At 44.7% G+C, this 22432-nt stretch overlaps 1 protein-coding gene across 1 annotated transcript in view; it reads right to left on the bottom strand.

The window, feature by feature from the left end:
* LOC137369145 (cysteine dioxygenase type 1-like) overlaps positions 1–22432 on the bottom strand; it is a 66573-nt gene that overhangs the window by 5962 nt on the left and 38179 nt on the right. The window contains exon 4 of the mRNA XM_068029868.1: positions 7631–7800. Within this exon, the coding sequence (XP_067885969.1) occupies positions 7631–7800 (170 nt within the window). The remainder of the gene's footprint in view (positions 1–7630; positions 7801–22432) is intronic.

The following is a 22432-nucleotide window of genomic DNA, read 5'->3' as shown; positions in this document are numbered from 1 at the left end:
TAGCAGTCGGAATCACAATTTTTACTGGCTAGTCAATAAACTGAACTACTGGGTTAAACGTTTTGCAAACCCATTTTGGTATAATGGGGAAAAAAGTTTTATGGACTTATTGTGGAAGTGCAATGCTTCCTTCCTTCTGCCTCGATCCACTCACCCACCCATCATGCTTTCCAATTACTCAACGCAGAAGAAACAATGTCTTCATTGTACTGCTACAGATTTAGTAGCAAACAATAAGGTCTGACGACTATAGAGGCCAGTTAAACTCACATGAAAAACAATTAGTAAAGCTAATTTGATGTTTTCATAGTTTTGAATATTCTAGTTTATTTGCATGTTAATATTCCTTTACAAAATGGCCAAGACTATGTATTTATTCAACAAGTGTTAGAATAAGCTATTCTAAATATCAGGTATCTTGGAGTCCTTGATTCATGGCATATTTTAGCAAAAATATAGTATTTTCTAATTCAGGTTGGTCAAGAGCATAGAAAAACAAATTGGGAATAATTGAATAAGAATGAGTTCAAAACAGTCTCAATGTAATAGTCATTGGAGCAGCTGTATTTTTCTGACCCTCCTTTTGGTGAGCAATTAAAACTTCTGGTATAGACATGGTGTACATTTTGATCTATTTACTGGGAAACCCAAAATTTCACCCCCTCTCTATTTAATTCAAATACCTGAAGTTTTAAAAATGGAACCACCAACTTTCTCATTGGGCCAGGTGGTTTCCAGGTATTACTGCAAGTGTGCTCAACCGGAAAATAGTATACCAAGATTATGAAATGTTCAAGAGTTAAATGAGCCTCAGCTTAGACAGAAAAATCTCCATTTATGCATAAAAACACTATAAAATTCTCAGAGGACTTTATGAAAGTGAAATGTTTTAAAGGGATTTAATTGAGCAAGAACATATACTGCATCTTCCACTTTGGTTCGATTTTCAGACTACTACTGAAAGACAAAGATTTTGGGCTGAATTTTATTGCGTGCAATACGGAAGTGCCGCAATATTTCGTGTGGGTCGGCTCATTAACATAGCGGCAATGCATGGCGGCTCCCCCCCCCCCCCAATATTACCAGCACCGTGATGGACGTTGACAGAGCTGATGGTCATGTACTGGGAGCCTATTTAAAGGGCAGCCGGCACAGCAGCTATGCCTGCACCTACAGAAGACAGAACAAAGCAGTAGTTCCACTGCAGAGATCACTCCATTACTTGCAAGACAACTTTACCTGCATGGAGAATGCCTGCCTGACCACTCTCCTCCAGGCTGTGCGGGCAAGGCAGGAAGTCCTCTTCCCCTGCAATGGCAAGAAGAGACCCTCCCACCTGACCAAGGCAGCCTGGCTGGAGGGGGCAGAGGAGGATAGTAGCCGTGTGGCCATCCGCCACGACTGGGTACAGTGCCATAAAAGGATGAACGGCCTAAGAACTGCAAGAGTAAGTGCCAATTCACATCAGTGCTCCTCAAACTGGGTGTACCCACAGAGTGGCACGTGTGACATTGCCATGCTGAAGAAATGGAGGTTGGGCAGGGAGTAAAGTAGTGACATGAATGGTGCAACATATGATTGAGCACCAGACAAGGGTAAGTTCTGAGAATAGCACCTACATGAATGGCTCACTCATTTGAGGGAGGCATCCTGCACCAGTGGAGGCACACCATAAATGCAAATGCTCATGGATGCTGAGGCGGCAGCCCTGGTGATAGCAGCAAGCCAGTTGCCGTGCTCATTTGGACATCGGGGTCCATGGTGAACAAACTTCCGATTGATCTGAACGATGATCATTGTTGAATTTCAGTTCTGTGATGCAATGCTGTTCTAATTTTGAAATGTCCTCTTCCCATTGTGTCTTCCAGTACAAACCACGAGCCAACACCGGCAGCGCAGGTAGCCTCGCACACCTCAGGAGGAAGAGCCATCCTCTGAGGAAGCAGTATCCTATGACACTAACGCACCTTCCACCAGCACAGATACAGCCACCCCGGTGGGTATCCGTTCGGCTTTAGAGCATGGGTCACAATCTTGTGAAAGTACTACACAGGCGCCCGAGCAGCTGACAGAGGCGGAGACCCCTGACAGTCAGAGGGCTGAGAGTGGCCAGGTCCATGCTGAGCCCCAGGCTACTGCTGACCCTCTGCTGTCAGCAGCACAGGGCATGCTGGAGCTGATGAATAAGTACTGGCAACAGCAGGTGGAGATGCCACAGGCCATGTGCAGCCTTGAGCGGATGATGGAGTCCACCAGGCCATGATAGCTGCCGTGTCACATGCATGAGCACCTGGCATTATCCATTGAGGCAACAGCGGCCCTCATGGTGAGTCAGAATCAATTAATACTTGCTGACCTCTAATCCCTTGCCGCTACTGTGGCACCCATTCAGCGACTGTTAGGAGAGAGGGGGACCAGGGGCATGGACACTGTCCCTGCCCCGGTCCTTCCCAGGAGAGCAGAGGGGTTTGAACGAGCCCTGAGATGGAGGCAGCGAGCCGGTGTGCTATATCTGGGGTCCCCTCTCCAGGTGATTCCAATGTGGTAGCCGGCCCCTCTGCCCGTGAGCCAAGCTCCAGCAGCCGTGACAGCTGAGGAGAATTCTGCGCTGACGCAGGTTTCCCACAGCTAGCCAGGGACCACCAGGCCTCGTGCATGCAGAGGACGGCCACCAGAGTCATCCACAGTCAAAGGGCAATCAGATCAGTGGCATTCCTCCAGTCACTAGCTGCTAGCACTGAGGTAGTATCAATAAGGGGCACTCGCAAGCGTGTAAACAAAACATAACACAAAAGGGAATGCATGAGTGTCAAAAGCATAGTAAATACATTTATCACTAAATGTTCAACATGTGTCTTTTTTTCAGTGTGAATGACGTGTGCCAGCATTTACTGCTAATGTCTCATCCCTTTCCATCATTGCATACATTGGCATTCCTTAAAGGCCAATGTCATTGCCATGCCACCATTACTCAAGTGCATCTCCGCGGATGCAGTAACATGGATAATGTGTAAACCATTAGGGGACTGAGACAAAGATGTTGCAGATGTGGACTGTTGCATAGCAGGTGAGCGAGGACACTGTGCCTTGCAGGGCTCATGTCGGTTCCTATGGAGTGGAGAGTTTTTGTCCGATAAGCCACTGCCGTGCATCCCTAGCTCGCTGCCCGCACTGCAAGCGAAGCTTGGGTGCCCTCCCATGTGCTTTTCTCTTGCAAGTCCTCAGCATCCTCATAGTCAAAGTCAGAGGAGGGATCCTGCTGACGTCTCTCCTCATTATGCCAGGCCTGCTCCCTATTGGGTGTGTAGTAGAACAGAGCACAGCAAGCAGCAAATAAAGGAGCTAGCCTTTGCGCCTCATTATACAGGGGCACCACCAGATCAATCCAGGCAGTGGGAGCAGTCTTTAAGCATGCTGATCGTTTGCTCAGAGGCGGTTGTTGTAGCTCCATAGCTGGTGTTGTATCTCTCCTCTGCAGCAGTGTTGGGGTCTCTTTCTGGTGTCAGGAGCCATGTCTGCAAGGGACAGCCCTTGTCTCCAAGAAACCACACCGCCATCTGAGCCAGTTCAGTGAACAGCAGTGGCAGCTGCGACTGGCACAGGATCCAGGCGTCCCGGCATCTGCATGAAGCATCTCTGGTGATCACATACCAGCTGTATCTAGATTGTGATGAATCCTTTAATGGTGAAGTCTGCAGGTAATAACCTGGTAGGAGGCCTGATGGCCCTCTGGGCTTGGGTGGTAGGGTCCTTCCTGAAGCGTACATACTTACTGGCCCTCTGGTACAAGGCATCAGTGACCTCCCTGATGCTGCAGTGCACTGCTGACTGACTCCACAGGAGGTATCCGGTGGGCCCTTAAATGCTGCGTAGGCATCAAGGTTAGGAGCCACTATGAGGACCACAGGCATAGAATGTCCACCAAAACCCATGGTGTGCAGGTCATCGTTCAGCAGGGCACAGATGTGTCACCACCGCTTTGTACATGCGCATTCTCGTCTGACACTGGCACTCTGACATACACTGATAGGTCATAGAACATAATACAGCACAGGAGGCCATTCAGCCCATCGTGTCCGCGTCAGCTGAAGAAGCTATCCACCCAAACTAATTCCACCTTCCAGAACCTGGTCCATAGCCCCACAGGTTACAGTGCCTTATGTGCATGTTCAGGTACCTTTTTAAAGAAAAGAGGGTTTCTGCCTTCACCACCGATCCTGGCAGTGCATTCCAGACACCCACCACCCTCTGGGTGAAAAGGTTTCTCCTCATGTCCCCTCTAATCCTTCTACCAATCACCTTAAACCTGGTAACCGACCTCCCCGCTAGGAAACCGGTCCTGTCTACTCTATCTAGGCCCCTCAATTTTGTACAACTTGATTAAGTCACCCCTCAGCCTCCTCAATTCCAGGGAAAACAACCCCACCTATCCAATCTTCCCTCATAGCTGCCATGCTGAAGCCCTGGCAACATTCTGGTAAATCTCCTCTGCACTCTCTCCAGAGCAATTATGTTCTTCCTGTAATGTGGTGACCAGAACTGCATGCAATACTCCAGCTGCAGCCTAACCAGTGTTTTATACAGTTTCAGCATCACATCCCTGCTTCTGTACTCTTATACCTCAGCCAATCAAGGAAAGCAATCCATATGCCTTCACCATTCTATCTACCTGTCCTGCCACCTTCAGGGACCAGTGGACATGCATTCCAAGGTCTCTCACTTCTTCTACACCTCTCAATATCCTCCAGTTATTGTATATTCCCTCGCTTTGTTTGCCCTCACAAATGCATCACCTCACACCTCAGGATTGAATTCTATTTGCCACTTTTTTGCCCACTCAACCAAACCATTGATATAATTCTGGAGTTGATGACTCTCCTCCTCCCTATTAACTACACGGCCAGTTTTTGTATCAGCAAATTTCCCAATCATGCCTCCCACATTTAAGTCCAAGTCATTAATATATACCATAAACAGCAAGGGACAGAACACTGAACCCTGTGGAACGCCACTGGAAACGACTTTCTATTCACAAAAACATCTGTCAATTACTACCCTTTGTTTCCTGTCACTGACCCAATTCTAGATCCAACCTGCCACCTTTCCCTGTATCCCATGGGCTTTCATTTTACTGACCAGTCTAATGCGGGACCTGTAGATGCTCTGCTCTATAGTAGCGAGCTCCCCTTGGGGGCTGCTGCTCACAACCGGGGGCCTCTACGTGGGCTGCACCTGCTTGTTGATTTTGCCTTTGGCACATATGGATCCTCAGGAGAAGCGGATCACACAATCTTGGATAAGCCAAACCCACTTCCATGTGATAAATAAAGTTGTATCCTTCATTTATTTGAAGGTTCCCAACAGGACAGGTGTTGATGGGTACATCAGGTGCTTTCATGGGGATCAACTATGTGACATGGCATGGCATTGCCCATCATAGCTCAGAGTGGCACAGCATGACCACAAAGATTCTACCAGCTGCATCAATTGCCCCTACCAGCCAGATAACCTTTACACTCCCACCTTTTCTGGCATCCTCCCCACATACAGGGTGACTAGAGTGCCAGTGCTCCTTCACACACAATGGTGCAGAACATACACTGTTTACAGAGGGAGGGAATGCAATACCTCCCTTCATGTCTGCAGAGCTTTTCCTCCAATAATCTCAGACATCCTCCCACCTCCCTTTCAGAGAGAGTTGAGACCCCGATCATCCCAGATTTACCTGCACTGTGATCAAGTACTCCTATATCTGATGTCCCATCTGGGTTTCATTTTCGTGAATGGGACAGCACATGACAGCCCCCTGTTCAGCGAAAAATGGGGAAGTGTGGAGCGACAGGCGGAGGGATACATAATCAGGAGAGGTAAGTGGCGCTTTACACATGGTAATTGGGGTGCTGCCACTGAGCAGCAGGGGGGCCACAGAGGGCCCGCCGCTGGTGGAAAAATGTGGTGGGACTTTCAAAGTCGGGGGTCTAGGCGGGCCTCTCCCAGCAGGATTTTACAGGCCACCCCCACCACGACCTCGCCGAGGGACTGATAAAACTCAGCCCATGTTTGGCAAAAGTTAAGTAAATGTTGGGTTTTTAAAAATGACAAAATATTCACAGAAGCTAAAAAGAGCTCTGTGATCAAGTGGTTAAATTACTAAGAAGTTCTGATGTTGCCTTCCCTACATAGCAATTCCAATATATTCATTTTCTTCCACCATATTGCAGTAGTTTTATCCTGTTTCAATGCAGTGAAGGTTCAATTCTCTTTAACCAGTGGATCTTGGTTTCTAACTTGGTCTCACTATTTCTGAATTGGGACTAGGTCAGAGTCCCAGCAGGAGTCCTATTAAAAGAAACTTTCAAACCCAAACTCACTTAGAACAATGCATCCCCTTGCCTTAGCAAAAAGGAAGAGGGGTTATACCCAAATTACACCAATTCATACATCCATTTTGCTGATATCGGTTTACACCAAATATCCTATCAATCTCATTTACGCAGTGAAACATAAAAATGGGTGTAAACAAGTGAAAATCAGCATTAAAAAAAATCAGGGCCCCGAGGAAAAGCGCTGAACTTGCCATTTATTCCTTTTAAATCAGGATGAAAATTAGTTTCTAGCCAGTAAATCTTTATACACATTCGACAGAGGACTGAATTTTGCCAGCCCCCAGACGTCGGGGGTCATGGCAGGGGTGCCCAGAAAATCCTTTTGGGAGAGACCTACCACAGGCCTTGATGCTGTGAAGACCCCACCCCATTTTGTCAGTGGCAGTGAGGCCTCGAGGCAGCCCCCCACCCCTGCTTCTCAGCAAAAAACAAACAATCTAATTAACATAAGTAAATAAATGATAATTAAAGAATAATCACTTACCTCATCGCAATGACCGTTCGGAGATCCGAGGTGTAACACTGGTGGGGAGAAGGGAAGGAGTGAAATTTTCAGGGTTGGGGGGGGGGGGGGGGGGGGGAGAAAAACAGCAAAAAAAAAAAAAACACGATTTAAGAGGATGGTGGGAAGGGGGCTGAAGGTTAAAGTAACTAAAGTTTGGGGAGTGAGGGGGAAAAAGGTTGTGACCCGAAACTTACTTTTTTTTTGGGGGGGGGGGGGGGGGGGTGGTGGTGGGGAATTAATAATAAACTGATTATACATTGGAGGTGTGGGAGGGGAGATTGGATGTGTGAATAAAATTTTATTTTAATGTTTCAAACCTGGTCACTTTAAACATTAAAATCTAACGGAAGGGCATGAAGCCCTTTAAAAATAGCACCAGCACGTGCGTGGTGGCACCGGACAACGTTGCTGCACAGCACACGTCTCGTGCCACATCGATCCAGAAGCTCGGCACCAAATCTGTAGTCATGAAATCATTTCAATTTTTGATGCGACAATGCTAATGCCAAAAGAATGCATCCCCTTGGAATTTCCTGTCAGGGTGTAATGGGGAAGTTGCATCAATTCATGCATTCATTTTTCAAATAAACAGGGTACAGTGGTAAGATGAATTTTAAAAAAGCTCAAATAGAAAGGATTGGGAAATACAGAAAATTCCACAAGATTCTGTTTAAGACGAGGCACAATTTTGTCCCCAGTTACACTACCAAATAGACTGGAAGATGCACAAAATACTTACAAGAGGAATTATTTCTCCAAATTTGCTTGAAAAAGTAACTCTCACTTTCTTTTTGTATCCAGTTCTTTGATCAAAGCAGTTGCAAGAGTCAAAGGGAGGACTATACAAGTGAAGGCTGACTGCCACCTCTGTGTGACTCACATTTTCAACTCTGTGCAACCCAACTGAATCTAAAGACAAAAGCAGCATGTGACTTAGATAAAAACAGGAAATGCTTAGAAGTCAGGCAGCATCAGTGCAGAGAGAAACAGTTCACATTTCAGGTCGATGACCTTTTTTCAGAACTTCAATCATGCAATTTATTTAACACCTAGAATCAAATACAAAAAAAACTTATTGATGTTCATTTTAAGCAACTAGAAGGATACTCTCACTTGAAGAAACCCATTTCTGTAAACCTCTTCCACTTCAACGAAGCTGGTGGCCATGATTTTCCTGAAAATTGCCATGTAGGCAACAAACTAGAACTTCCACTAAAAACAGAAAGTGCTGGAAATACTCAGCAGGTCAGGCAGTATCTGTGGAGAAAGAAGCAGTGGGTGTGGAGAGTTAGAATTCTTTTATAAACTTTGCCAGTTCTGAAGAAAGGTCACAGACTTGAAATGTTAATTGCTTCTCTCTCCTCAGATGCTGCCTGACCTGCTGAGTATTTCCAGCACTTTGTTTATATTTCAGATTTCCAGCATCTGCAGTATTTTGCTTTTATTATAGAACTTCCAGTAGCTTTACCTGGAAAACATTTTCTAATCAAGACCCCAAAATTCACAAATAAGGAAATGGACTCTCACATCTGTTGGACACAGTAGCAGGGGATTGTCAAATTGTGGCTTTGCAAATGTGCTTCTCTATTGGGCCCTCTAAAAATGTAACCTTCCCTCCCCCCGACCCCGCAAAAAAGTGCACCCTTACTGCATAGCTTGATCACAAGGTTCATGCAGAGGATTACTCGAACTTTATACCTCAAATGGTGTGTCAACTAATGCTAGAGCTGTCCCCAACAGGTTGCAACAAGATTCAAGCGCATCTATTGGTAAGTTTTACCACTGGTCAAAATAAGGCACAGCATGAAATTGAGGCCACCAACTTTCCACTTATCAGAAGACCAATGACTGCCATGGAATTTTGGATTGGCCACTTAATTTAAAAACAGGAACAAACATTTGTTTCCTTTAATACTTATCTCAGACATTAGGAACTATGACAGTTACCTCCAAAAGCTTAAAGAGCATTCTCAGTATCTGATAGTCACTTTGTTTAACTTTTAGAGCCTGATTATGCTGCTATGAAGTGTCTTTGTACATTTTACATGTTAAGTGCTCCATAAATGCAACTTGATGCTGTTACCATTGTTAAAAGAACACATTGTTCCTCCCTCAACAAAGCATCTAACCATTCATGTTAAATATAGCATAAGTGAAAGGGTACAAGTGTGGGGACAAGTAACATTTAGAGAACTTGTAGGAACATGTTGATCCAAAAAAGTTAATTAAGCAGCTCAAGATGTCAGTCCTGCTGGTTGTATTTCAAAATCAAAACAAGTTTACCCATTGTGACCAGGTATTCCACATGGATTAAACAGAAAGCAATCATGAATCAGCATCTTTGGCTTAGTAAGTGTATAAACAGAGACCTGGACAGGATGAGCTGTTTTATAACTTCAGCTAAGGAAGCAGTCAGGGCTTAGCCTGCAATCACTCAGCCTATCTCAATTAGTCAGTTCTGGTAATGACATTACACCGATGTAAAACCTCACTGTTTTAATCCCTAAAGGAGGAGGGTTGCAGGAAGGTAAAGAAGCAACTTTCTGTAGCTGATTTTGAGCCTAAATAATAGCTCAAAAGTCAGGCTGTGTTCATCCACTGTAGGATGCAACGCTCATGTCTTTTCCACTTATTTCTATCCTTTGCTGGTCTCACGCAAATGGTTCCTAGGTATAAATCACATCTCCATTTCCCCTTTTTTCCTGTTCTTGGTTGTAACTCCATTAGCTTTTTTGTCCACACCTATTATTTCTCCAAGCAACATGCCCAGCCCATCTCCATTTGACTTTTATCTTCTGAGTGATGTATTTAACTCAGATTTTCTGGCATACTTCATTACACTGATTTGATCACGAATAGAGATGTGTAACATTTGCCTTTCCATTGCTCTGAGCTGTACAGTTTTTGTTCTATGTTTTGTCGTTGTCGATGATTCCACCCTGTGTGTCATGGTCAATAGTACATACTGTTCATACACCCTCCTCCTTAATGCCAGCAGTATTTTCTTATCAGAGTATCTACTCTAGGTATTAATTCAGTCCTAATGGTACATATGGAAAAAAAAAAATCAATAATTCTATACACACTAGGTTGTAGGACTAACTACAAATCCCAATTAAAACAATAATTCTGAGGCTCACTTCTAAATGGATTTTGAGATTGCGATCTGTAATAAGTGAACAAATGGGTACAGTTTAGAATATCACATGGCATTTCTAATGGTTAGCAGACAAGTGTACCACTATACCAATTATAACCTCTTCTCTTGGGATTGTGACATATGCTAAAATACTGTTCAAGGATGGAGGCGGTGTAGTGGTATTATCACTGGAATAGTAACTCAGACCCAGGGTATTGCTCTGGGGACATGAGTTCGAATCCCACCACGGCAGAAGGTGGAATTTGAATTCAATTAATAAAAATCTGAAATTAAAAGCTAGTCTAATGATGGCCAAGAAGCCATTGTCGATTGTCGTAAAAACCCATCTAGCTCACTAACGTCCTTTAGGGAAGGAAATCTGCTGTCCTTATCTGGTCTGGCCTACATGTGACTCCAGACCCACTACAATGTGGTTGATGCTTAAATGCCCTCTGAAATCGCTTAGCAAGCCACTCAGTTGCATCAAACTGCTACAAAGCCAATTAGGAATGAAACTGGTTAGACCACTCGGCATCGCCCTAGGCACTGGAAACTACAATAGCAAACTCAGCCCTGTCAACACTGCAAAGTCCTCCTTATTAACATCTGAGCTTGTGCCAAAGCTGGGAGAGCTGTCTCACAGACTAGTCAAGCAGCAGCCTGACTTAGTCATATTCATGGAATCATACCTTACAATGTCCCAGACACTGCCATCACCATCCCCAGGCATGTCCTGTCCCACCGGCAGGACAGACTCACCAGAGATGGCGGCAAAGTGGTATACAGTCAGGAGGAAGTCGCCCTGGGAGTCCTCAACATCGACTCCGGACCACATGAAGTCTCATGGCATCAGGTCAAACATGGGAAAAGAAACCTCCTGCTGATTACCACCTACCACACCCCCCGGCCCTCGGCTGATGAATCAGTGCCTCTCCATATTGAACACCATGTGGAGGAAGTGCTGAGAGTGGCAAGGGTGCAGAATGTACTCTGGGTGGGGGATTTCAACGTCCATCACCAAGAGTAGCTCGGTAGCACCATTACTGACCAAGCCCTAAAGCTAGACTGGGTCTGCGGCAGGTGGTGAAGGAACCAAAAAAAAAAAAAAGAGGGAACATACTTGACCTTGTCCTCACCAATCTGCCAGTCACAGATGCATCGGTCCATGACAGTATTGGTAGGAGTGACCACCGCACAGTCCCTGTGGAAACAAAGTCCCGTCTACACATTGAGGATACCTTCCATCAGGTTGTGTGACACTACCACAGTGCTAAATGGGACAGATTTCAGACAGATCTAGCAATGCAAAACTGGGCATCCATGAGGCGCTGTGGGCCATTAGCAGAATTTTACTCAACCACAATCTGCAACCTCATGGCCTGGCATATTACCCCGTTCTACCATTACCATCAAGCTGGGGGAACCGACCCTGGTTCAATGAAGAGTGCAGGAGGACATGCCAGGAGCAGCACCAGACATACCTAAAAATTAGGTATCAACCTGGGGAAGCTGCAACGCAGGACTACATGCGTGCCAAACAGCGTAAACATGCGATAGACAGAACTATGCAATCCCACAACCAGTGGATCAGATCCAAGCTCTGCAGTCCTGCCACAGCCAGGCATGAATGGTGGTGGACAATTAAACAACTGGAGGAGGTGACTCCGCAAAAATCCCCATCCTCAATGATGGGGGAGCCTAGAATATCAGTGCAAAAGACAACACTGAACCATTTGCAACAATCTTCAGCCAGAAGTGCCGAGTAGAGGATCCATCTTGAAGTCCCCAGCATCACAGATGCCACTCTTCAGCCAATCCGATTCATTTCACGTGATATCAAGAAAAGGCTGAAGGCACTGGATACTGCAAAGGCTATGGGCCCCTGACAAAATTTTTTTTATTTTTTTTATAATTCATTCATGGGATGTGGGTATCGCTGGCTAGGACAGCATTTATTGCCCATCCCTAATTGCCCAAGAGAAGATGGTAGTGAGCTGCCTTCTTGAACCGCTGCAGTCCATCTGGAGTAGGTACACCAGTGTTGTTAGGAAGGGAGCTCCAGGATTTTGACCCAGCGACAGTGAAGGAATGGTGATACAGTTCCAAGTCAGGATGGTGTGTGGCTTGGAGGGAAACTTGCAGGTGGTGATGTTCCCATGCATCTGTTGTCCTTGTCGGGGGTAGAGTTCGTGGGTTTGGAAGATGCCATCTAAAATGAGCCTTGGTGTTGCTGCAGTGCATCTTGCAGATGGAATACACTGCTGCCACTGCGCATCAGTGGTGGAGGGAGTGAATGTTTGTGGATGGGGTGCCAATCAAGCGAGATAAATTTTGCAATTTAAAAATGCAAATGAAATGTTGCAATGTAAAATGGAAACGAATACATCTCCTAGGCTCGTGAATTTTAAGCGTTAATATCCCCAGTAATGGATAGCATTTAACTTGGGGTCTGAGGAACAATCTCAAATGGCAGCAAACAAAGCTTTGACAGCAGTTCTGCCTCTCAAGGTATAAGGGAAGAGGAGGTTTTTCCTCCCTAAAATTAACACTCGTGTGAAGCGAGTTAGATGCTAGTTGGAGTTTAGACTAACATGATTTTTTTTCTTAAATTACAGACTGCCTTTAGCTGAAAAGCATCCCAAGCCACACAGATGTCATGAGACAAAAGTGGATGAAATAGGAAGATGGGTGATTAACATCCATCGCTTTAAAGAAGGTCTTGCAGGAGGAGACGTTGAGGAGTTTTGGGAGGAGACTCCAAAGCCTGATCATACTTTTGTGAAGGATCTTGGGACATTTAACCACATTAGAAAACCATATAAATGCAATCTGTTTTTGTAAAGCGCTAGGAAAATCAGACCTCAAGGGTGGTAATCTCCAAACTGATTCCTCTGCCACATGCTATACAACTTAGCAAGATTAGGATGGCCAACAAATGCCTACAGGGCTCATGCAAGAGGAAAGGTTCACAGAGACCTTGGAACAAATTTTGGACTAAGGGAAAGCTGAAGAGAAGGCCCAAAAAAAAAAAAACAGCAACACTGTTTTTGAGAAGATACAGAGCACTGGTAAAGTATTTCAACCAATATGGTACATGGGTGGAGAAAGTTTAAGTTGCATACTGTAGGAGGATTCCAACAGCTGTCGGAACAGAAACCAATTTAGCTGAAGTAAAGAATAAGAGACACTTTTAGGTTGCAAGATGAAAATTCTTGAAGGGGCAAGGGATGTGAAATTAAACTGAAGAAAATGCAGTCACAATTGAGTGATCAGAAAGCATTCCATAAAAAAAAGCTGGAGATTAGGTATGGAGGATGTGATAATCACAATGACAGATGTCATGATTAGATTTGGGCAGGACGGGGAACTTGTTCTTCATTATTACCTTTTAAGAGAAAAGGGTGGGGAGAGGGGAATGACAGGGACAAAGAATTCTTCACACGCACTGTACTGAAACACAAGGATGTCCTAGGTGTTGCATTAGGACAGGATCCATTTGGCTGTAGTTGGGAAATATGGTATAATTCTCTGCATCTAAACCAAGCAGCAGAGATGTGGGGGTGGGTGAAGTGGACAATGGGATTAATTTGATCTCATCTTTGTATTTTTTCCAGGGAACTTTTAAAAATAAAATAAAGCTCTATGGAAATTTAAATACAGATCATGGAGCTATCACTTAACCTCTAGGGATGTGGCTTTGGTTGGGGAATTTCTATATTTTAATATAGTATTCACTGTGGGTGGGTGAGTGCTGCAAAATGGCAATTGCTAAAACTAACTTTTAAAGCATTGGGGGTATTCAAGGTACAGGCCAGTAATGGATATGAAGTTTGTGTGCTATTTCAACTCCCAGGCCTTAAGTGGACCCAAGCTTTGATTGTGGGTCTATGAGTATTCCTGCTCTGCCTGGCTCCACAAAAAAAAAAAAAAAAGAGTTTCCTTGGCTCTTCTGAGGCTGATCCTCTTCTGTCCCACACTGGCCTGGCAGGAAATCTGTCTTGGTGTCTCCACTCAGGCTTTTGTTAAAATTATAGTCAGGTCCAGATGATCTCAATCAAGGCCAAAGTATCTCACTAGTTTTAGGTTGGTATCTGCTTAGGAGAACAAGTTAAAAATTGAAGACAGCAAAGTACTAACTCGGAGCATTTTGCAGACCCCTGCCACCACCTCCCCCAAAGTTTCCACTGGGCAGATGGGGTTAAAATCATTCACTCTGAATTTAGAAGTCCAAACTGGTCAATCATAAGCTGGGGAGTGGTGTGTGGGTGGTGGAAGTTAAAAAAAGGAGGCGGGGATAGCTGAATTTGAGGCAGCAGCTAAAAATCTCTAAAATGATTTTAGATAAGCTATGTAGGTGGATGACAGTGGCTAATAAAATTTAATATGGAAATATGAAAGTATAGTATACAAGAATAGAAAATAGACAAAGATGGAGATAAAGATCCAGCAGTTTTAGCAGAGTCAACAGCGACCATGTCCAATAACTGCAGAGATGCAAACAATGCAAATACCAGGCAAAAACAAAAGCAGTTGGGGAATTTAAATTCAGTTCATAAATAAATCTGGAATAAAAGACTAGTATCACTAATGGTGACCACAAAATTTCTGGATCGTCATAAAATCCTATCTGGTTCACCAATGCCCTTTAGGGAAGGAAAGCTGCCATCCTTAGCCAGTCTGGCCTATATGCCACTCAAGACCAACAAATTGGTTGACTCTTAGCTGCCCTCTGAAAAGGCTTAGCAAGCTAGTCAGTTGAGGGTAATAAATGCTGGCCTTGACAGTGATGCCACATCCTAGAAATGAATAGTTAGAAAAAAACCTGCACCTAATAGAAAAAAAAACTACAAATTGGAGGACATCATGCTTAAAATATTGTGTGCTGGGAGATTACACCTTAAGGACTGCAACCAGTTTTGATCAATGAGGCAGAGAAACCTTAGAGTTAGTGCACAAAACAGTCACAAGACAGAGCTTTAGCAGAGGACTAAGTCACTGGAGCAACTTGGGAACTTCAAACCAGAAGGTGACTGCAGAGACTTGTATTACGATCAGGTGAAAAAGAGGTCTAGGGTTCCCTTTCAGCCTTCACCTGGTCTTACTGTAACAGGGTTTTATTTAAAAACCACACTGTTTTAGCTCCCGCTTGGTGAATCCTTGTTCACTGCTTTCCTAACATAAGGCAAAGAAATGAGCACAAACAGGCTTTAAGGTTAAAAGAAAAAAAAAGTGAAATTTATTAAAAACAAACTAATTCAGTTAACGCCTACAGACACATGCTGTGCCCCACACTAGCATGCATATGTGATACGCACATACAAATAGACACACAAAAGAGAAAAATCAAGTGAAAAAGTTTGAGGCAATCGCTGAAGAGGGGTTTTTGTTACTCTGCTTCGAGCTTGCTGTAGTTCTTGTTTGTAGGTAGATCTTGCTTTTCATTGGGGCCCAGTATTCTTCTTAAACCTGGTTTACTGTACGAGACTTTTCTCTTAGGGTTCATTTGTCTTCAATGGATTCCGAAGCTGGAGAGAGAGAGATGAGAGCAAACAGGATAGAGGTCTTCAGCCCAGGAGCAAACAGCTTTGTCTTCAAACACTTTCTCCAATTTAAAACTCCTAGTCAGGCAGCAGGTGGTCATGTGACCAGGTCTCGTGAGCAGGAACTGGTTTCTTTGTTCCAACACTGCTAGTATGCAAAAAAAATGTCTTTCCAACCAGGGGCTTGGCAACCCCTTGTAATAGGCCTTCCTTTCTTCCCAGCAACAATTTTAAAATTTAATGTCCATGTGGCAGAATATATGTGCCTCATTCTTGGCAGGTGGGGGCCTGCATGACACCACCACACCCAGGGGAATGAAATGTGATTTGAAGAAAAAGGCACATTTCATTAAAATGTTTGAGAAATAGAAGATACAAAAGGAAAAAAAAAATGCATTTCTCATTAATTTTTAACTCTAAAGTTTACTAAAATTGTCTTTTCTGGGTACCAGTGCTGCTTTAATTTCCCCTTTTTGGAGAGCTAGTAGTGGGTGCGTCTATCCTGAACTCTGTGCTTTGCTGAGTCATGCAAAGGTTTTTGACTTCAGGGAATGGGTGGTTCCCTTTTCCTCGGACTGTGGGGGAGGATTCTATGTTAATTTACCCTTTGTTCTATGGGATATTACTGCCTGCAGATGTGTGTGCAGACTTGAAGTGCCACAGGAGCGTGCAGTCGACTAGGGAAGGCATCACCCTCAGTTTCTGTACCCATTAGAGGTCTCTCTTTGTCTCTGCAGGTTCCTGTAAATGCTGTTAGCAACTCTGGTGGGGTGCTTCTAGTGTCTGCATTTACATAGGAGGCTGTGGGTCTAACTTTTTTTTTTAAGAACATTACAGCGCAGTACAGGCCCTTCAGCCCTCGATGTTGCGCCGACCTGTGAAACCATCTGACCTACACTATTCCATTTTCATCCACATGTCTATCCAATGACCACTTAAATGCCCTTAAAGTTGGCGAGTCTACTACTGTTGCAGGCAGGGCGTTCCACGCCCCTACTACTCTGTGTAAAGAAACTACCTCTGACATCTGTCCTATATCTATCACCCCTCAACTTAAAGCTATGTCCCCTCGTGTTTGCCATCACCATCCGAGGAAAAAGGCTCTCACTATCCACCCTATCCAACCCTCTGATTATCTTCTATGTCTCTATTAAGTCACCTCTCCTCCTCCTTCTCTCCAACGAAAACAACCTCACGTCCCTCAGCCTTTCCTCGTAAGACCTTCCCTCCATACCAGGCAACATCCTAGTATATCTCCTCTGCACCCTTTCCATAGCTTCCACATCCTTCCTATAATGCGGTGACCAGAACTGCACGCAATACTCCAGGTGCGGTCTCACCAGAGTTTTGTACAGCTGCAGCATGACCTCGTGGCTCCGAAACTCGATCCCCCTACTAATAAAAGCTAACACACCATATGCCTTCTTAACAGCCCTATTAACCTGGGTAGCAACCTTCAGGGATTTATGCACCTGGACACCAAGATCTCTGTTCATCTACACTACCAAGAATCTTCCCATTAGCCCAGTACTCTGCATTCCTGTTACTCCTTCCAAAGTGAATCACCTCGCACTTTTCCGCATTAAACTCCATTTGCCATCTCTCAGCCCAGCTCTGCAGCCTATCTATGTCCCTCTGAACCCTACAACATCCTTCGGCACTATCCACAACTCCACCGACCTTAGTGTCATCCGCAAATTTACTAACCCACCCTTCTACACCCTCATCCAGGTCATTTATAAAAATGACAAACAGCAGTGGCCCCAAAACAGATCCTTGCGGTACACCACTAGTAACTAAACTCCAGGATGAACATTTGCCATCAACCACCACCCTCTGTCTTCTTTCAGCTAGCCAATTTCTGATCCAAAGCTCTACATCACCTTCAACCCCATACTTCCGTATTTTCTGCAATAGCCTACCGTGGGGAACCTTATCAAATGCCTTACTGAAATCCATATACACCACATCCACTGCTTTACCCTCATCCACCTGTTTGGTCACCTTCTCGAAAAACTCAATAAGGTTTGTGAGGCACGACCTACCAGTCACAAAACCGTGCTGACTATCGCTAATGAACTTATTCTTTTCAAGATGATTATAAATCCTGTCTCTTATAACCTTTTCCAACATTTTACCCACAACCAAAGTAAGGCTCACAGGTCTATAATTACCAGGGCTGTCTCTACTCCTTCTTGAAGGGGACAACATTTGCTATCCTCCAGTCTTCCGGCACTATTCCTGTCGACAATGTTTTTTTAGGGTTGGCTGACCGGACTTCCTTTAACCTGCCCTCTTGGTCATTTTTTCCCCTTTTTTCAAAACTTCTGCCAGCCACATGCCCACCTGTCCTTGTTCTCAGCAGGGGTCCCTTACATTTCACCAGCCCTCAGCTGGAGGGTCCTTCTAACACCGGTACAGGACTTAAGGATGTAGGTTTTACTGTAGGTTGGCGTTTCCCCTCAACCTGGCACATGTGGCAACTCCTGCAGTACTTCACCACATCTCAATGGAGTTTTGGCCAGTCAAACTGCTGTCTTATACATGCTTTGGTCTTTCGGCATGTTCAGTCATTATAGTCTTGTGGGCCCCTTCTTAATATTTCTCCCCGGTACCTGTGCGGCACCATTAACTGGTGAACCACTGTCCACTCCTTGCTCAGGTCTGTGAGGAGAACTCCATTTCCTCATCAGTACCTCATTATTTAAATAGTAGCAATCAGGGGCTCCCTCTGCTTCACTTTCAGACTGGACAGCCTGTGCTAACTCTCGCAATACTGGGTTGGCTCGCTGAGCCTCTGCTCGGGAAAATCCATTTAACTCATTCCCTGGGTCTCCCAACTTTCATAAAGTCTCAGACAGGCAGCCCTCATGGTCATCTGCCTGCAATGCCAATGCAGTCTTCTCTGGGGGAGCTGATTTGATCATGGCCTGGCACACTACACATTCAGGGAAACTGCAGGGGACCGTCTCCCACCACAGCCTTGTCTCTGACCTCCTGCGGTCTTTCTTTCACTACTGGCAGGGCTACCACCTTCATCCCCACCAGATCATTACCTAGGAGCAAGGTCAACCCTGTCCACGGGCAAACTGGAGACAATCCCCACAGTCACCGGTCACGAAACTAGGTTGCACTCCAGGTGCACCCTGTGTACAGGTACAGGCATACACTGCCCTCCAATACCATTCACCACCCATTCTGGTGTTCACTGCATTCTCTGGGGAAGGTCAGGCCTTTTCCCAGTAAAAGGAATCTAGTGGCCAGTATCCCAGAGAATCATGATGGGCTTGCCTGCCCCATTCGAGGGGTATGGGTTACCTTCCCTTCAGACACTAAACCAATAACCTTCAGGAATCCCATTAACCTTTCCTGCACTGGCTGTAGTAAGCTTCCTGGGTTGCACACTTACTGCATTTAAAGCCACAGTGTGTTCTCTGCTTTCCATCAGGGTCCTGTCTTCACCGAGCGAGTGTGCCCTGGTGCCCTGATTAACCCTACCGCTTTTCCCTTTAGTTTCCAGCAGTCAGCTATGCCCTGCCTTATTATAATGGAAGCACACGGGTCTCTGGGTCTCACTCTTGCTCACAGCACCTTCCTTTTTGGCTGGAGGAAGGCCCCGTGTCTCCTGCTTACTTTTCTCTCCCAGGACTGCCTGGGTGGAGATCACCTTCCCACCCTTTGTGCTTTTTGGATTTGTGGGGGCGATTAGGAAAGGTTCTCCCCTGGGAAATTGACTTATAAATTATACCAAACTCATCGGCCAGAATGGCCGCTTGCTAGGCTGCCTGAACCCGCTGCTCCTCAACATGGGTCTTTAGATTTTTTAGATGAGCTACAGCACTGAAACAGGCCCTTCGGCCCACCGAGTCTGTGCCGAACATCAACCACCCATTTTTTTTTTATACTAATCCTACACTAATCCCAAATTCCTACCAAACATCCCCACCTGTCCCTATATTTCCCTACCACCTACCTATACTAGTGACAATTTATAATGGCCAATTTACCTATCAACCTGCAAGTCTTTTGGCTTGTGGGAGGAAACCGGAGCACCCGGAGAAAACCCACACAGACACAGGGAGAACTTGCAAACTCCACACAGGCAGTACCCGGAATCGAACCCGGGTCCCTGGAGCTGTGAGGCTGCGGTGCTAACCACTGCGCCACTGTGCCGCCCTTTATTGAGAATGGGAGTGTTTTTTTAAAAATTCCTCTAACAGAATTACTTCTCGGAGAGACTCATAGCTGAGCTGTATTTTAAGAGCCCTCAGCCACTGGTCAAAAGCCAGCTGCTTACTTCTTTCAAACTCCAGATAAGTTTGAATAGCTTGCTTGAGGGTTCTGAACTTGGAGAGGCTTCAGGTACTAATTCATATCCCTCGTGGATAGCATTTTTGGTCAGTTTATAATTTGATGAACACTCATCTGGCAACAAGGAATAAACCTCATGGGCTTTTCCAATTAGCTTGTTTTGTAGTAAAGAAGACCAGGTCTCAGCAGGCCATTTTAGCTGCCTTGCCAATTTCTCAAAAAGACAGAAAATGCTTCCACATCTTCACTGAATTTTGGGATTATTTGAGTGAGTTTTAGCAATTTTGTACCCAGCCCTGAATTATGCTCCTCCATTTTGGTCATGCTTTCACTAGGGTGTGGCAGAGTAACCCCAGTTAACTCAAGCTGCTTCAGCTCTTTCTTTGCATTCTTTCTGCAATATTCTCTCTCATTCTCTTCATGTTCCTTCTGGAAGGTTCTCTTTCTCCCTCTCGCTTTCCTCAAATTCAAGTTTCCTCTGTTCCAGTTGTATCTTTGCTAACAATACCCTGTCTGGGTCTACTTCTAAAACTGCTTCTGCAGATTCAAGGGAAAAATGGTTGGCCTCTAGCCTTAGGAGTTCAGACTTCCTAGCCTCACCATGTACAGTGATCCCACAATGCTCAGCCATTTTTCTAAACTCTCCCAGTGTTTTTAAAACTTATCCCAAGTTACTTCACTCTGGCTTGGAGAGCTACTTGCTTCAGTTGCAGACATGTTAGTATTCAATCACACAACCACAGGAAAACCTGTATTGAAATCTTGCTCTTTTTTGATTGGGAACAATTTGGCTTCCCACTTCCAATTTCTCTCGTTTGTCAGTGGGTAAAACTCCAGATGCTAGCAGCCAAATTTCTGTTATGACTAGGTGAGAAAGAGGTCTAGGGGTTCCCTTTCAGCCTTCACCTGGTCTTACTGTAACAGGGTTTTGTTTTCAACACACTGTTTCAGCTCCCCCTTGCTGAATCCTTGTTCACCGCTTTCCAATTATAAGGCGAAGAAATGAGCACAAACAAGCCTTCTTCTGGTTAAAGAAAAGTGAAATCGGTTAACGCCTACGGATACATGCCATGCCCCACGCTAGCCATTTGCATATGCGTATACAGCAAATTTAATATGCTTATCGCATATGCAAATAGAGACAGAAAAGAGAAGAAAAATAAAGTGAAAAAAGTTTGAGGCAATCTCTGAAGAGGGATTTTTGTTACTCTGCTTCAAGCTCACTGTAGTCCTTGCTTGGAGGTAGATCTTGCTTTTCGTTGGGGCCCAGTATTCTTAAACCTTGTTCACTGTAGGAGACCTTTCTCTCTTGGGGGTTCACGTGTCTTCAGTGGATTCCGAAGCTGGAGAGAGAGATGAGAGCAAACAGGATAGAGGTCTTCCCAGCGCAGGAGCAAACAGCTTTGTCTTCAAACACTTTCTCCAATTTAAAACTCGTAGTTGGGCAGCAGGTGGTCACATGACTGACTTGTTTGACCAGGTCTCGTGTGTGTATTGGAAGCAGGAACTGGTTTCTTTGTTCCAACACTGTTAGTACGCAAAAAATGTCTTTCCAGCAAGGGGCTTGGCAACCCCTTTAAGGCTCTCTTTTCTTCCCAGCAACAATTTTAAAATTTAATGTCCATGTGGCAAAATATGTGCGCCTCGTTCTTGGCAGGTGGGGGCCTGCATGACACTTGAGACTTAATGTGTTATAGAAACAGTATATCCATAATACTCCAAATTAACCCAGGAAAGTATAATAAAGGAGGCACAGGTTCAGGTTAGTGAAAGGCAACTATCAGGAAGTTCTTTGGAGTGAAGATATGGAGTAGAGTTTAATAGCTTCCCCATCACAGCATGTGTCCTATGTATTCTTTAGTTAAGATGGGTGGTATGGGCTTGTTCATGCATATTCATCTTCCATAAAAGTTAGACAAAGTTCAAGAACTGAGCAAAGCTCTTGTTAATAGTTTACCTTTACAATGTATCAAAATCCAGATTTTAATCTTTGATGCAGCATTTTCTGCAGTTACAGCAACTTTAATATAGAAATTGTCAAAGATAGAAATACAGGAAAAATTCCCCTCCTCCACCCCACTAAAATGGTGGTAGAATTACTGACAAGCGGTGGGACAGAAACCTAAAGCTTCAAGAAAGGACTAAACAATTGTCGTCAACAAATGTAATTTGGGGGTTATCTGGTAATTTGGTATTGCAAGCAAATACTGTACAAAGAGTGCAGGGTGGGGGCATCTAGATGGAGCAATGTGTTGTTGTGCTTGAAACTGTTCCTACAATACACAGAATAAAGTCCAACATGCAGTATTAGTTAATAAATGGCTTTGGACACATCTATTGATTTGTCGAAGAAAAAAGAAAATGTTGAAAATACTCAGCAGGTCTGCCAACATCTATGGAGAAACTCAGTTAACATGAACTCTTTCTCTCTCGACAGATCCTGGCAGACCTGCTGACTATTTCCAGCATTTTCTGTTTTTAATTCAGATTTCGAGCATCTGCAGTATTTTGCTTTTGTACAGATGTGCACACATTCAGAAAGATACAATGT

The sequence above is a fragment of the Heterodontus francisci genome, chromosome 4 (genome assembly GCF_036365525.1).
Source record: "Heterodontus francisci isolate sHetFra1 chromosome 4, sHetFra1.hap1, whole genome shotgun sequence".
Classification (NCBI taxonomy): Eukaryota; Metazoa; Chordata; class Chondrichthyes; order Heterodontiformes; family Heterodontidae; genus Heterodontus; species Heterodontus francisci.
The sequence above is the reverse complement of the archived record's forward strand: the minus strand, read 5'-3'. Positions and strand labels throughout refer to the sequence as shown.